The 15294-nt window shown below is 48.3% G+C and overlaps 1 protein-coding gene across 1 annotated transcript; it reads left to right on the top strand.

The window, feature by feature from the left end:
• Nucleotides 1–1185: 1185 nt before the first annotated feature.
• LOC144102709 (uncharacterized) lies at nucleotides 1186–12366 on the top strand. Its single transcript, XM_077635901.1, has 4 exons — nucleotides 1186–1282; nucleotides 2947–3413; nucleotides 11965–12010; nucleotides 12311–12366. The coding sequence occupies exons 1-4, from the start codon at nucleotides 1186–1188 to the stop codon at nucleotides 12364–12366; spliced, it is 666 nt and encodes a 221-aa protein (XP_077492027.1).
• The last annotated feature ends 2928 nt before the right edge of the window (nucleotides 12367–15294 follow it).

The raw sequence follows: 15294 nt of genomic DNA, 5'->3' as shown, positions 1-15294 counted from the left end.
AAGAGCGAAAATTATTTCACCGGGCGGCTATATCACATAGAACGTCAGAACAATGTGCCTCAATTCTTGGTGCAAATCTCGTAAGAAAGCAACTTTAACTCTAAAAGGCTGCGTTTGGCATCCAGCGAGTCGTTTCTGCACTGCGCCGTTCTAGGAAAGGTTGTAGTTGCAGTTTATCAGCAGTCAGCAGAACTTGTTAGTGCGAATATTGGCTTTGTAATGATTTACAGCACTTTGATTAGCAGCATCTTTCTTTATTTAGCCTAACCCGGCCGTATGTGTCAGTGTAACAAGCAGGCTTTCTGTGGCATGTAGACCGTGCTTAAAGTCAGGTAGGCCTCGGGGAGTCTCGGACTCCTCACCGGTGTGGGCGAGTGATCTGAAGCCTCTCGCTAGAATGCAGAGACTGCATGAATCCGAAGCAGGGAACATTTTTTTATTTTTATTTTCAGCAACGGTCGAAACGTTTCTTCTCCATCGTGTAGAAAATTTCACCGTGAGCATTAGTAATTATCAATAACATTTTTGGTAAAATATGACACGGCAAAAAGTAAAAGGTCGGCAGCATTTCACAAAGGCTAGAACCAAAAGTAATACCCGAGACTTCGTCCAGAGCTGGCTACTCAGCTCCAAGGCTACAAATAACGAAGGAAACACAGTGTTAAGTCTGCCCCCGGCACCATTCCCGAGTAAGTGAAGATTCCGGCCTCCACAAATCCCAAAGTGCTCAAAGCCGTGCAGAATGTTTTCTTCATTTTTCCCGCCTGCCAGATAGGATTAGTGATGTTTGCAGTTTAAACTATTTTTTATTTTCATTTCCTTTGTCTGCAATTCTTTGTACATTATAGCTATATCACTTTGCCTAAAACGGTGTGGAAAACAGGCTTCCAGACTCTTTTTCTCTTTCTAGCTTTATTTCCCTGTCTACCTGTGCTTCAACCACTGAAAACGGCCTTCGATGGAGCCAGACTTGATGGAGCACTGCATATAATAAGATAGGTAGGAAAAAAATCAGGGCCGAGCAAGCTCAGCTGTTCAAACATACTCGTTGGGACACTTACGGCGCGCTGGTTCAGTGGGCTTATATAGCTTGGGAAGTGAATATATCTCTCACAAAGAAACTCCTTAAATCACCGCAAAAAAAAACCTGTTCATGAAAGATTAGATTTTCCAACTTGAACAGCTATGAATCTGAACCGGCTGTTCGACGCATTAGTGAATCTCTACCGCCAAAGTGATGCGCCCAAACCAAAGGCAACTGGGAACCAGAACCTGGCAAACCGTTCGTCTCATCGCCAATTTCATGACACCAATACTTTTGCGCAGGTGTGCTTCTGAGAAGAAGCTGAAAGGTTTTACCCTCTTCGAAAAGAAATAATGGCACGAAGAAAAAGACACCGCTAGACTGTGTCCTCAGTTCGATGGGAAGGTTATCAAAGGATTCTTCCGGATAACGTTTAGCTCTGATCCCTGTAGGGGGCAGAATGTCGACATAGATGTTTGCGCAAGTGACCAGGCGGGTAGAAAACAGAATTTGGCAAGAAATGGGACGTCCTCGGATTAGAGCTGCTACGTATGATGTAAGATCGTTGCAAGGAGAGCCTGAGAAACAAAAACTGTCCGAAGCTAAACTGTGATCAAAATAGCAAAACATGCAATTAGATCTAGAAGAGGCTGTTGCTCGCAGCACGCATAAGGGTGGCTCTCGGCTGCGATACTGCCGCACGAGGACATAGAAGCGACGGCTCCAAATTAGTCGCTTTCAGGCAAGAAACGCCTTATAAGGAGTCAGGGTGTTAAACAAACCATAAATGTCTCTTCTAAATGAGACTTTTTAGCCTTTGCGAAAGTTACACTCAATCCTTGTGCAGAAGTTGTAGCGGGAAGTTTCGGCCGGTAAGGACGAGATTCGGTTCGGTTGGTGCATGGCAACGAACCTGCACCTAACTAGGGTGGACGAAACGAAGAAAAGATGGGAGCAAGACGGTGACTAGCTACGGTAAGTTTATTCGCCATGCGAAGCCGGCATTGATATACGCAGCGGCAAAAGGAGAGGTAGCATGCAAAATAGGGACAAAATAATCATGAAGGAACAATTGCTCACTCATCCACAAGACATGTAAACTATTTCGGGTGGAGCTCCATTCGTAGAATTTAACACGATCTTGAACTTTGTCATTAGTTTCTAGTACTCCATCAGATCATGAATGTGAGTTTAACGCTACCCCTCAAGAAAAAAGTACAGCTGTATCTTACAGGTGCTCATCTATGGGACAGAAACGTGCAGGATTAAGAAAAGTGTTCTGCTTTATTTAAGGAGAACACAGCAAGCTATGGAAAGAAAAATGATTGGTGTAACGTTAAGGGACCGTAAGTGGGCAGAGCGGGTGAGGGAACAAACGCGGGTTAATGATATCTTAGTCGAAATCAAGAGGGCTAAATGGGATTCTAATGCGAAGGCAAGGTAACCAAGATAACAGAGTAGATTCCAAGAGAAGGCAAGCGCAGCACGAGAAAGTTAGGCGGGCGAATGGAATTAAGAAGTTTCCGTGGATAGGGTGGCGGAGCTGGCAAAGGACGGGGTTAATTGGGGAGACATGGGAGAGGCATTTGTCCTGCAGTGGGCGCAGTCAAGCTGATGATGATCTCTTCTGACAGCTTAGAAGCAATCCCTCCTCAGGATTGAGCACAGCAGTTAAGTGAACATTTTAGGCGCGTTCTGACTACCTGCATAAGTTAAGCCATGCGAGGCAGGTCTCGTGTTAGTGACTATGTTCCGTTTTTCCGTTGGGGATGTTTGACCGTCCTGTTAGTTTGGCGCCCTGTGACACCATTTCTGAGCTGTTTGGAACTTCCCTTGTGATGCCGACTTCTCTAAGTTGGAGTTTTTATAAAGCGATGCCATGGAATTCCTTTTCTTGGATAGGCCTCGTCTACACTGAGCAGCGCTACTCGAGCTATCTCTAGCAAACTGGACCGATGGATCCATCCATCCATCCATCCATCCATCCACCCACCCACCGACGCACCCACCCACCCACCCACGCATTTATCCACGCATCCATCCATCCATCCATCCACGCATCCACGCATCCATCCATCCATCCACGCATCCATCCATCCATCCATCCATCCATCCATCCATCCATCCATCCATCCATCCATCCACGCATCCATCCACGCATCCATCCATCCATCCATCCATCCATCCATCCATCCATCCATCCATCCATCCATCCATCCATCCATCCATCCATCCATCCATCCATCCATCCATCCATCCATCCATCCATCCATCCACGCATCCATCCATCCATCCATCCACGCATCCATCCACGCATGCATCCACGCATCCATCCACGCATGCATCCACGCACCCATCCACGCATGCATCCACGCATCCATCCACGCATGCATCCATCCATCCATCCACGCATGCATCCATCCATCTATCCACGCATGCATCCATCCATCCATCCACGCATCCATCCATCCATCCATCCATCCATCCATCCATCCATCCATCCATCCATCCATCCATCCATCCATCCATCCATCCATCCATCCATCCATCCATCCATCCATCCATCCATCCATCCATCCATCCATCCATCCATCCACGCATCCATCCATCCATCCACGCATGCATCCATCTATGCATGCATCCATCCATCCATGCATCCATCCATGCATGCATGCATCCATCCATCCATCCATCCATCCATCCATCCATCCATCCATCCATCCATCCATCCATCCATCCATCCATCCATCCATCCATCAATAAAAAATTGTAAGCATAATAATTAGAGTACGAAAAGTATACATATAGATAATTACAATGCAAATATTGACCAGGAAAATTATATAATGAAAGCTGCTTAATATGAATAGGAAAATTAAACCGCGGATCACAATATTAAGGTAAAGAAGCTACGGCACATAAGGAGTACCTCGTAATGTATCCTCAGCGTTCCTAATCTCCTGAAGAGAGGGAGATATCGCGTCCTCCCTTCTCCAATAGAGACTTTCACCAATGCGTCAGGAGCCCCACAATAGGACTTAGAAGCCAATCCCCCGGGCTCTACAGTTTCGACAAAGGCTTTGTGTGGTAGTATGATGGTAGGTAGGTAGGAAAAACTTTATTGAAAATGCCGGCATCCGACGGTTTGACGCGTCGTGACGTTGGCCAAGCGTCGACCCGGGGTTATGCCCTCCTCTGCACTACCCCCGTTCGGCCCGTTTGTGGTGGGTCGTGAGGCTTGTGCTTTTCGAGCGCACCCCGGGCCTGCTGGACGGTCCATAGTTGAATGTCCTTGTCTGCAGACTGCACTGCACTTTGAAGTTCGGGCGGGTATATCCTGGAGGTAGCCTCGGTCGGGAACCTGGCACAGTCCCACATGATGTGTCATTGGTCCGCCGGACCAGCTGCACAAACATTGCACACATCGCTCGGATAGAGTTCTGGGTGAAGTACGTGTAGCACTGCCGGGGCGAGGAGTGACCCGGTCTGTATCTGTCTTAGGATGACGGCCTCCTCCCGACTGAGTGCCGGGTGGGGAGGCGGCATTGTCCGTCGAGCTAGGCGGTAACACATGGTAACTTCGCCATAACTGGTTACGCGGTCCTTGGTTTCGAACCACCACACGGAACGGTCACTCTCGGGGGCGCGGAGGGTAAGCGCTCGCGCCGCCGAATGGGCCGTCTCGTTGTGGTTCGGCGAGGATGCACACTCGCCCGCGTGCGCCGGGAACCACTTGATACGGATGGTGCTGCGGCGGTCTTGGGGCTGGAGCTTGCCGATGATGGCGGCCGCCGGCGCGCTCACTCGCCCCTTGGCAAAGTTGCGCACGGCGTTCCTCGAGTCACTGAGCACGGTGTGACACTCGGCCTCGGAGATCGCCAGAGCGATGGCAACCTCCTCGGCGTCTGTGGCGTCCGTGCACCGCACGCTCGCTGCCGTTGTCGTGGTGCCGGTAGCCGCCGCAACGACCACTGCCGCGAAGCCTTCTCGTTTGTATTCCGCTGCGTCCACGTACCGGGCGTGCGGGTCTTGGGCGTGTTTCTCGATGAGGGCCTGGGCCCGTGCCTGCCGCCGTTCTTGGTTGTATTCGGAGTGCACGTTCTTCGGGATGGGGTCCACATGGACGTGAGCCCGCGCCTCCTCGCTGATCTCGCATGGTTGCCGGCTGGGGGTTCGGGGGTTGTAACCCAGGGATGTCAGTATACTGCGCCCCGTCTTGGTGGTAGAGAGGCGCTCCATTTGCGCGGTGAGCTGCGCCTCGGCTATTTCTTCTAGGGTGTTATGGACGCCGAGCTGCAGGAGCCGAGCCGTACTCGTGGTCTCCGATAAGCCCAGCGCCGTCTTGTAAGCCCGTCTGATCAGCGTGTTGATCTTGTTCCTGTCAGTGACCTGCCAGTTGAGGTAGGCCGCAACGTAGGCGATGTGACTGATCACGAACGACTGGACGAGGCGCACGAGACTCTTCACGCATGCCCGCCCGTCGTGTCGAGACTCGGTGTATGAGCCGGATGGCGTCCATTGCCTTGGTGGTAAGTTTGTTGATGGTCTCGTCGTTGCGGCCGCTCTTGTTTAGCATCAGGCCCAGGACTCTGATCTTGGGAACTTCGGGGATGCGTTGCCCCGATGCGGTCATTATCTTGATGTGATCGCACTCCCGAGGGGGAGCGCGTTTCCGTCCCGGTCGTAATGGTGTGAGGACGAACAGCTCGGATTTGGCGGGCGAACACACTAGGCCGGTGCCGTCAAGGTGCTGCTCGATGGCGGTAACCGCGGCTTGTAGCTGTTGCTCGATGTTGGCGTCGGTGCCGCCGGCCGCCCACAGGGTAATGTCGTCGGCGTAGATCGTATGCCGGACGCCGGTTCCCGCTACTGCCCTCGCTACCCCGATCATAACGAGGTTGAAGAGCAACGGCGAGATGACCGAACCCTGCGGGGTACCCGTGCTACCGAGCTTGCGTTCGGGGAGTCTGAGGTCTCCGGCGTGCAGTTCCACCGTGCGGTTGGTCAAGAAGTCTTGGATGTAATTGTAGCTCGTTACCCCCATGTTGAGTCGTGATACTTGTGCTAATATGGCTGAGTGTTTGACTTAGTCGAATGCGCTTTGTAGATCGAGCCCCAGAATTACTTTGCTGTCTTGTGTCTTGTTGTCGATGATTTCTTGTTTTAGTTGTAGCATGGCGTCTTGTGTGCTGAGTCTGTGTCGGAAGCCGATCATCGTGTCCGGATAGAGGCCTTCCTTCTCCAGGTATTCCTGCCACCGATTGGCCACCACGTGCTCCAGCACCTTGCCCACGCAGGATGTAAGCGAGATTGGACGCAGGTTGCCGATGTCCGGTGGTTTGCCCGGTTTCGGGATCAGGATTGTTCTTGCAGTTTTCCACTGTCCGGGGAGCTTGCCCGAACGCCAGCATTCGTTGAAGTAACGGGTTAGTGCCTCGATCGATGCATTGTTGGTAACGAGATCGGGGCCGGCTGCTGAGCGGGTGTTGAGCTCGTGCAGCGCTACTCGTACCTCTGACACGGTAATCTCTCGGTCGAGCCACGCGTTGGGCAGCCCCCGTACGGCGGGTGGATTTCCGTTGTCGTGTCCGGCAGATACTTGGCTTCCAGGCTCTTGATAACGGCGTCTTTTCCTTGTTGTTGTGTGGTGGTGTGCAGGAGGCGGGCGAGGCGGTCGCGCTGGTGTGACTTGGTCTTGGTTTCGTTTAGGAGGTGCCGAAATAGATTCCAGGTGCAACCACGATGCAGTTGCCTGTCAGCTCGGTTGCAGATTTCGTTCCATTGCTGACGGCACAGGACCTTGCAGTGGTGTTCAATGGCCCTGTTTAAGTCGGCTACCTTCTTTCTCAATTTGCGATTCCACCGTTGCCGCTTCCAACGCGCCTGTATCGAACGTTTGGCCTCGAACAGATGGGCCAGGCGGCTATCCATGGCGATGACGTCCTCGTCCGTTTCGATGGTTTTGGTGGCCGAGTGCACAGCATCGCAAAGCTCTTCCGTCCAGGTTTCGATGTCTGTGATGTCTTGTGCTGTGGTGGGACGTCCCTTACGGAAGCCGTCCCAGTCCGTCCACTTGTGCATAATGGTGTTGCCCCGGAATTGGTTCGGTATCGTAATTTCGAGGATGTAGTGGTCGCTGCCCAGGTCGACGCCGGTGTTGTGCCACGTTACTTTGCCCGTGTGGTCGTTCTTGATGAACGTAAGGTCTGGTGTGGTGTCTCGTGCTACGGAGTTGCCGATGCGGGTGGGATGAGCGGGGTCCGTGATCAGGGCACAGTTGTGGTCCAGGATATCTTGTAATAGGTCCCGTCCCTTGGCCGTATCCTTCACGTAACCCCACGCTCGATGGGCGGCGTTGAAGTCCCCTCCGATCAGCAACGTGTTGTCTTTGGCTTGGGTGCTGGCTGTGTGTAGAAGGGTCTTGAATTTCTGTGTTTGGTGCTTGGGGTTACTGTAGATGTTGGCGATGAACAGGCTGCCTTTCCGTTGTTTGTTTGGGATGATTTCGGTGAAGGTATATTCCACCCTGCTGCGGTCGTGTTTGAGTTGGTGCTCGATGAACGTGAGCCCTTTGCGGACGAACGTGCAGACGCCCCGTTATTGGACGTTATTGGTTGCATGATATTGATGTGTGGACAATGACAGTTTTTTTAAGGATGGTGCTCTGAGGCTGACTTATGTCAACAAGTCTGGACAAATTAAAGAACCATGAATGAGTTAAAAAAAGGGCATGTTGGCCTGCGCGTCGTGTGCTCACATAGGAAAGGGACAGACCCGCCGTGGTGGTTCAGTGGTTAGGGCGCTTGGCTACTGAACCGGAGATTCCGGGTTGGTACCCGACCGCGGTGCCGCGGCTCGATGGAATGGAAATGCAAAATACGCCCGTGTGCTGAGCGATATCACTGCGCTTTAAAGAACCCCAGGTGGTCTAAATTATTCCGGATCTCTTTTCTACGGCATCCCTTTTCTTCCTTTCTTCTTTCACTCCCGTCTTTATCCGTTGCCTTATCGCGCGGTTGAAGTGGCTGCGTTGAAGGGAGGCGGATGCTGCTTCATTTCCTTTTCCTCGAAAACCAATTTTCAATTTTCAAGGGGCTACAAGTGGATTCAAACAATTGAATATAGTTATCCACACTGCACTTTAGTCGGTAATGAGAGTGATCAGGCGCACTAAGCGTACTCTGTAAAGGTACTCGCTCAAAACTTTCGGTGGAGCCTGCAACTAAATAAATAAAATACAGAGCTTCCAATTCCAGCCAACGTCTGCATGTGTAATGAAGAATATAGAAGCGCCAAAGAAAGCCCACAATAGTAAAGCTAGAAGAAAACTCAAAACGGCATAAAGAAGCCGAGAAACATGTTTTCCTCTCATTAGAAAAAAAAATTTCCTCTCCGGATATTGCTTGTATTCAGTAATAAAGAAATCAGTACGGCTTTGTGCAGTTACTAGAATAAAACAAATAGCTCGTGCTTCTTTCAACACACTCGGCAAATCAATGCATGGATTCAAACTTTCCTAAGAGCTTCAAGATCAAAATAATTACTTCTGGTCGTTCGTCGAAACTCATTCGGAAGCACGAAACGTGGAACCAAAAGTGAAAGAAGGATGTTTAACTTCCTGAACACGCGGGTGCCACAGCTGTTACGGTTATACTCGCTGTTCGAAGTTTTTGCAACAAATTTAGCTAAGCGATACGTTTCAATCAACAACTTGCAAAAACAGCCTTTTTTAATCTTCATAGAAACTTCATACCGAAAAAAAGAGCAATACCTGATCTTAAAAAGAAAGGCAGACGTTCAGTTTTTCGCTGCACTGCTGTGTAAAAGTTTCACATCAAACTTTAACGAATGAATGGCAGTTATTGCGTTGCACACTGTGCTAGTCGAGACTTGAGAGCCCTTTCAGCTGAAAGAAACTAAGTCATTCAACCTATCTGATTATACATAAAATAATGGCACCCACAGATTCAGCCAGTCGCCACTACTGAGCGCGCCTAACGGGGGCATTAGCCGTATGCCCTCAATGATTCGCTCTGTGGATAGAATTTTCAATGTAGCAGCTGGCTACTACAATCAACCAGCTTACTAGGGCAACTGCAAAAAAAGGTGTTTGTTAGCACGCGCTCTCGTGCGAATCCTGCACAAGCTCGTGATTGCATAAAGCTTCCTTTGTTCGGCCGTGTGTTTCAACTAAATTGCGTTCTTTTTTTTTTACTCGACTCCCAGAAAAATGAATTTCACAGCCTACCTGATCTTCTTCCTTAACTTTTTGTTCGGTTTTTTCACTTTGCTTGTCCGCGCAATCAAATTCAAGCCTTTGGAATAATGGAAAAATTGAAGAACACAAACCTTCTCTCTAGAGATAAACAAGGATTATGTAAGAACACCTGTAAAACTGAAGCTTTGATCCTACTCAAAATATTGGATCCTCGTTGTCTTGACGCTACGGTGTCAGGAGTCTGATGCGTTGACGTCCAGTCCCAGTGTAATGAGTTCATTCTGTACTGAATAAAGCTACTGCGCAACAAAACTGAAACAATATTGAAGTGACTGTGGCATCAATTATGGAGTTAAATGGTTTCCGCAATTCTGGTTTCTGGGAACAAGGTTCATTACGGGTGTTTACAACGAAGAAGTACTGGGGATGTATAGTGCTGCCAACGCAACACCACCCACAAGGTAATCCGCTCCTGGGTGGAACGCGTGATTGTGTGGCCACGCTCTTCAGAACGCCTGAGCGCCTGACAGGGCCGCGCATACAAGCAAAGCTCAACATACGTTTAAGGACTTGGATGTGGTGCTTACCGTCGTCCGTCACTACCAATTCGGGGCACTCCGAAGAGCATCGCCACACAGTCGATTATAGACTCCAAGAGTGTGACACCCTGTACATCATTTACACACGTACTACATTGCACTGCAAGATTACCACACAGAATGTTATTCTCTACTGCTTGACAAGAGCCATCGACATAAGCGTGAAACTAGGCACTGAGTTGTTCCTCTTACACCCGCATTCGCGATTGTGCAAGCATCAGGATAGCAAACGAGACACTCGGATTACGCTTGACAGATTATTTCTTACGAGTTCCCCCAGTGGTGCACAAACAGCCGGCTTCGACTGTTGCGGAAACAAGAACCAGGGCGCAATCACGGGTCTTGCGTCCGCTCGCATTCTGCCTAATTGAGCCCTACTGCGCGTGCCCTTAGGCAAGAGCTCCCGAAGTCTGATTGTGTCCTTTCTAGGCATGGCGTTATTCGAGCGCCGCGCACAGCGCAGGTTGTCTTGCAGTGCGTGGCAAGCGCTTCCTGGACGGCATTTTGCTGAACCACCCTTCTCCGGTCAGATGGACATGGCGAACACGTAGGCTGAAGGCACCATCAAGCCTCTATGAAGCGCTATAAAAACTAAGAAACAAGTTAAAGACGTCGTTGCTTTGTTCTAGCAATATTATCTGTCAACAAAACGCATTTTTTTATCTGCAATCAGTCACATAATTTCCTGCATGCTAACGTTGGAGCGTGAAGCATCGTAGCAGAATGGTCTCCGTGGACTTGTGCCGTATGGCGAGAGGACGCCCATGTGCCCCCTATAGTTCCCATCAATTGCTGTGCCTGGTTCTGCGGGAGATGGTACAACGACTGAAACACAGCTAACTAACGAAACCAGCGTAAAACTCCTCCTATCTGATAGAATAAATAAATTAAACAACTTTACGCGACAGATTCGGCTCTCTACAAAAGCAAATTAAGTGGTACCCTGCTAAAGCCGCACATTTTTAAATATGACTTAAAATAAAGCAACGTAGGGGAGGGTTAAAAGCGGAGCACGTCTCACCTCCATATGAGCACGATTCATGCTGACGGTCATGCTAAGGAATGTCGATAATTCGAGTTCAGAAAAGACAGATATGCTTTGCATTATCGGGTATTCAAGTAATACCTTTGATAGCGTCGGAGTGGAAACATGAGTTACGAGGTTATCATTCTTTCTGGATCAAGCAATGGCCAAGTAAGGAGTGGATCATGGAACTTTGCACAGCATCACTCAAGCACTGCACCAAACAGTTCTGCTCCATATGCCAAACCTGTCGCCATGGCAAGTCAAGAAAACACTCATTAGCATCTGCGTTCATTTTCTTTAAGACCAGCATTTTCTTTTCTAGTGAGCCCCTGCGGTCGATGGCACACTAACGAGGAATAACAAAAATACGTTTCTTGCGATGCACTGCACCAGCGCAGTGTATGCTCAGTCGCCGTCAAGCCTCTATGTTATTACTTTTGTGATTGTACACTTCAATGCAATAATGCTTAAATTTTCGGTGCTGTAATTAAATAAAAATAGCCAAGAAACATGAATCCGCTTTGAAACAAGTAAAACAGTTAAATATTCGTCATACATAAGTTTAGAGTGCAGACTAAATTGAACTCGGGTCACCGGCGATTCCGTAGAGAGCTTAAGTCACATTTTTATGCGGCGCTTGTTATGAAGTGTCGCATACATGATAAAGCGCGGAGCGAAAACATCAGCTTCTGGAACATCGTGCACAGCCCTGGAAACGTGTACAAAAAGCAAGAATTTCGCCACCAACAACCGAGGAAATATATTTTCTCCAAGCCTAGGCCGTAGTGCTGATCATTTCAAACTTAAGCAGGAAAAGCCGGCCATACATCCATCGAGCGCCAGCCTCAAGAGGATAGCAAGGCGCGCCATATTTCCATATTCTGTGAAGCCATCCTGCAGGCGATGTTCTTTTAGAATGCAGCTGAATAGGTAATATCAAATTCGGAAACTGCCCCTGGGAAGTCAGAGACAAGGCAGAGATGTTTGAGGAGGCCACAAAATATTTTCGACCATCTAGGATCCTTAGGTGTGTACAGATTGCCCACACCATACAGGCGCTTTTTATTTCGGTCCCACTGAAACACGGTAGCTGTAGCGGAGATTTCCAACCGTTACCTTGTCACCGAACGCTAACTTGTTGAGTGAACATGGTTGCTTGAACATAATCTTTTTGTCTCATTTATGGATATCCATATCGACAAGCACTGACAGCAGGACAGGCAAGAGAGCTTCGTTAATGGTTGACACTTCACGCAGCACTGTGCCACAAAGTAGCACCACTGTCAAGCATGGTAAAATGATACTGACGCTCCTCACTTCTTCGATAGCCGCATAGATCAATTCACATGATCTTCCTTTCTCTAGGAAGTTTGCAGCTGTGATCATGTACTGCAAATAAAATATCAAATTCACTGAAACACGAAGGCGAAATTCTTTATCAGAAACGCTGCTGACTGCTACTGAAATGCAGCTTTGGCTTTCACAAACCAGCGGATAGAAGAAAGCGCTTGTGTTTCCAAGAGTGCAGCACATTGGTCCTAATTTAAAAAGCGGCGCATTTTTTTTTGGTCCGCCCAGAGGACAATAAATAAAGGCATACGATAGAGAAAAGTGCGCTCCTTTTTCTCAGCCCACACCCTAAATGGACGGAAATTACTCTATACCTGAGGAACAGCGTCAAATTACTATTCACGCCCGGCACATATCCTTACTAGTGCAGTTGATAGGTATTAAGAAATATATGTCCCCAATTTTCCCGCTTCAGCTAAGTGATACTTAGCTGAGCTAGCAAATATTTTCTTATTTAGGCTTCTTTATCTTTGAGAAGCTTGCCAATTCCAGTTGCACCCAAACATTCTTGCGGGAGTTCGTCGATTTTTTTCTTGCGATAAGCCGCCTAAGCTGCCCGTGAGATTTGAGTCTCCACTCTGTCTGTTCAGCATCTCTGAAGCCACTTATACACGCCTCTCGGCTGTACGTTCCCACGGCGACTTCACCACTGGCATCTTCTTTCTTGCTGTTATTCACGTTTCTCGGTCTTCATCTGTGTCCGTGTCCCGTTTCGCAAGTTAATACTTTCCTCGCCGCTTTGCTTCGGCTTGTGCCACGCTATATCCACTAAATCCGTTCACTCACGTTGCTACTCTCTTTTTTTGCGTTACTTTTCAGCTCGCTGTACACGTCGGTCGGCTTGAGAATCTGCCGAAGGACCGGCTTCACTTGTGATTCACGATTTTCCGCACTGCATGTTTCTCCGGCAGCTTCATACTTCGCCTTTCCAGACTGACATCCGTATGCGCACGCAGTCGCATTTCTCGCTCATGCTCTCACCCTTTCCCCACTCGGCTGCAGCTGGCGCGGCGTTCGTCTGAGCTTACCCTTGTAACTCTGTGGCTTCAACATGAAGAGTCACTGCTTTTTAGCTAGTAACCCATCTATTCTTATCAGGCTAAAAGAAATTTCGATCTCTGCTGTGCCAACAAATAAATAAAATATTGAAAACTATCAGGATAAAATAAAGAATAGCAAAAAAAGACATAAAAAACAACCAAATAAACGTGAATGACATAGAAAGAAGCACTAAAATAAAGAGAGAAAGGAAGGGAAGACGGACAAGTTTAGGCAAGCGCGAAAGTAATCAAAGCAATACAGAAGGCAAGAAAGATGGAAACACAGGCAAGGCAAGGTAAGACAAAGAAAGGTCAGAGCATTAAAACGCAAGACAAGAAAATGCAAGGCACTCTGGTCAATCCCCCACTGTGGGTATGTTCTATTTTTCCAGTTGCCAACCACAACAATAAAGCAAAGCAAGGCTGGCTAAGCAGGCAACAGAGGCAAAAAAGGAAAAACAGGCAAAGCATGTAAAGCAGGCAGAGCAGGCAACGCGGGCGGGCAGAGCGGGTAAGGCAGACGTGCCGGGGCAGGCAGGAAGGCCGGCAGGGAAGGCAGGCAGGAAGGCAGGCAGGAAGGCAGACAGGAAGGCAGGCAGGGAAGGCAGGCAGAGAAGGCAAGGCAAGGCAAGGGAAGGCAAGGCAAGGCAGGCAAGGCAGGCAAGGCAGGCAAGGCAGGCAAGGCAGGCAAGGCAGGCAAGGCAGGCAAGGCAGGCAAGGCAGGGTAAGCAGGGTAAGCAAAGCAGGGAATGCAGGAAATGCACGTAATGCAGGCAATGCAGGCAAGGCCAAGGCAAAGTCAAAGGCAAGGCAAGGGAAGGCAATGCAAGGCGTGGCAAGGCAAGGCGAGGCAAGACAGTGAAGGAACTGTTCACATTTTACGACGCTAGTTTTTACAGTTCAGAGAAAACTTTAATAAAAAGTGTATTTAAAAGGCGTGAATACTGTTTGCTTCAGTGCTGCTACAGCATGAGCTCCTATCAATTTTCCGTTGGTAACTATAGTATCTAGTTGAAAAATGCTAAACTACACTGATGGCTTGCAAGTTTTTAAAAAAGTTAGTTGCAGGTAAAGCAAGCTCTCCATTGCACGTAACTCGTCGACTTACCCAAAATCTATTGGGCCACAGCGCCGCGGGTAACAGCGTTTCTAAAGTTCCAAAAACTGAGGTGGATATTACTTACGCTGGCCTACACGCCTCTCAATAATCAATGAACCTAACAGTAATAGTGTCAAGTTAACCACTCAGTTTTAGTTAACCAGCCTTCTAGTTAGCACATCTTGGCTGTAGCCTGAAGTACTGCACCGGTGAAAATTCTATGCATAATAAAGCGCTCTTCTAACGGAAGAAGCCTATCCTTAAAAATTCTGTAAACTCCTAGGTAAACGCCCTTTTTAAGTTCTGTGAGTCAAGGCCCCTTTTGAAAGAAAGAGCATTGTGTGCACTGTATTATGCAAATGAAAGAGTGCCGTAGTGACATAAGCTGGCAGTATACTTTAAACCTGTGCGAGTAAGAAAATTCAGTACAAGCATAGAGAACTGAAGAGAGGGGAGTTAAAGACAATAGCAGTGCCTTCATCTCAAATGCCTTGCTTGAGACCCCGTTTACTGAATCCGATGCTTTAGTTTTTTTTTTTTCGGATATACTGAAGGCGTTTTCCGAAATAGTCTTAGATTTTCCTCTTTCTGCTGCACTGAAATTCTTCATGTCGGACGGCTGGTGATGAAGTGGCCAGACGCACCAGTGTAAATGAAGCTCCAAGATGTCTTTTCTTTTTCCTAAAAAAATAGCTTCTAATAAAATCCACTTTGATGTCTGGAGCCAATCTCATACTTTTGTACCAAATTTGTTGCACTGAGTGAGCATTTGAAGGAAATTTTTACATAATGATATTCTCAGCGCGCCAATTTGCGCGGACATGCGTTCAGTCGTATCGAAACGCGCTATTCGCTTTTAGTGTGTCCTGTTCTGGATGTGGTGATACAGACTGAAAAACAGATAACAAACCAATCCAGCCTAAAACGCATCTTAACT

The sequence above is a fragment of the Amblyomma americanum genome, chromosome 8 (assembly GCF_052857255.1).
Source record: "Amblyomma americanum isolate KBUSLIRL-KWMA chromosome 8, ASM5285725v1, whole genome shotgun sequence".
NCBI lineage: Eukaryota > Metazoa > Arthropoda > Arachnida > Ixodida > Ixodidae > Amblyomma > Amblyomma americanum.
This window is presented reverse-complemented; position numbering and strand designations above follow the sequence as displayed.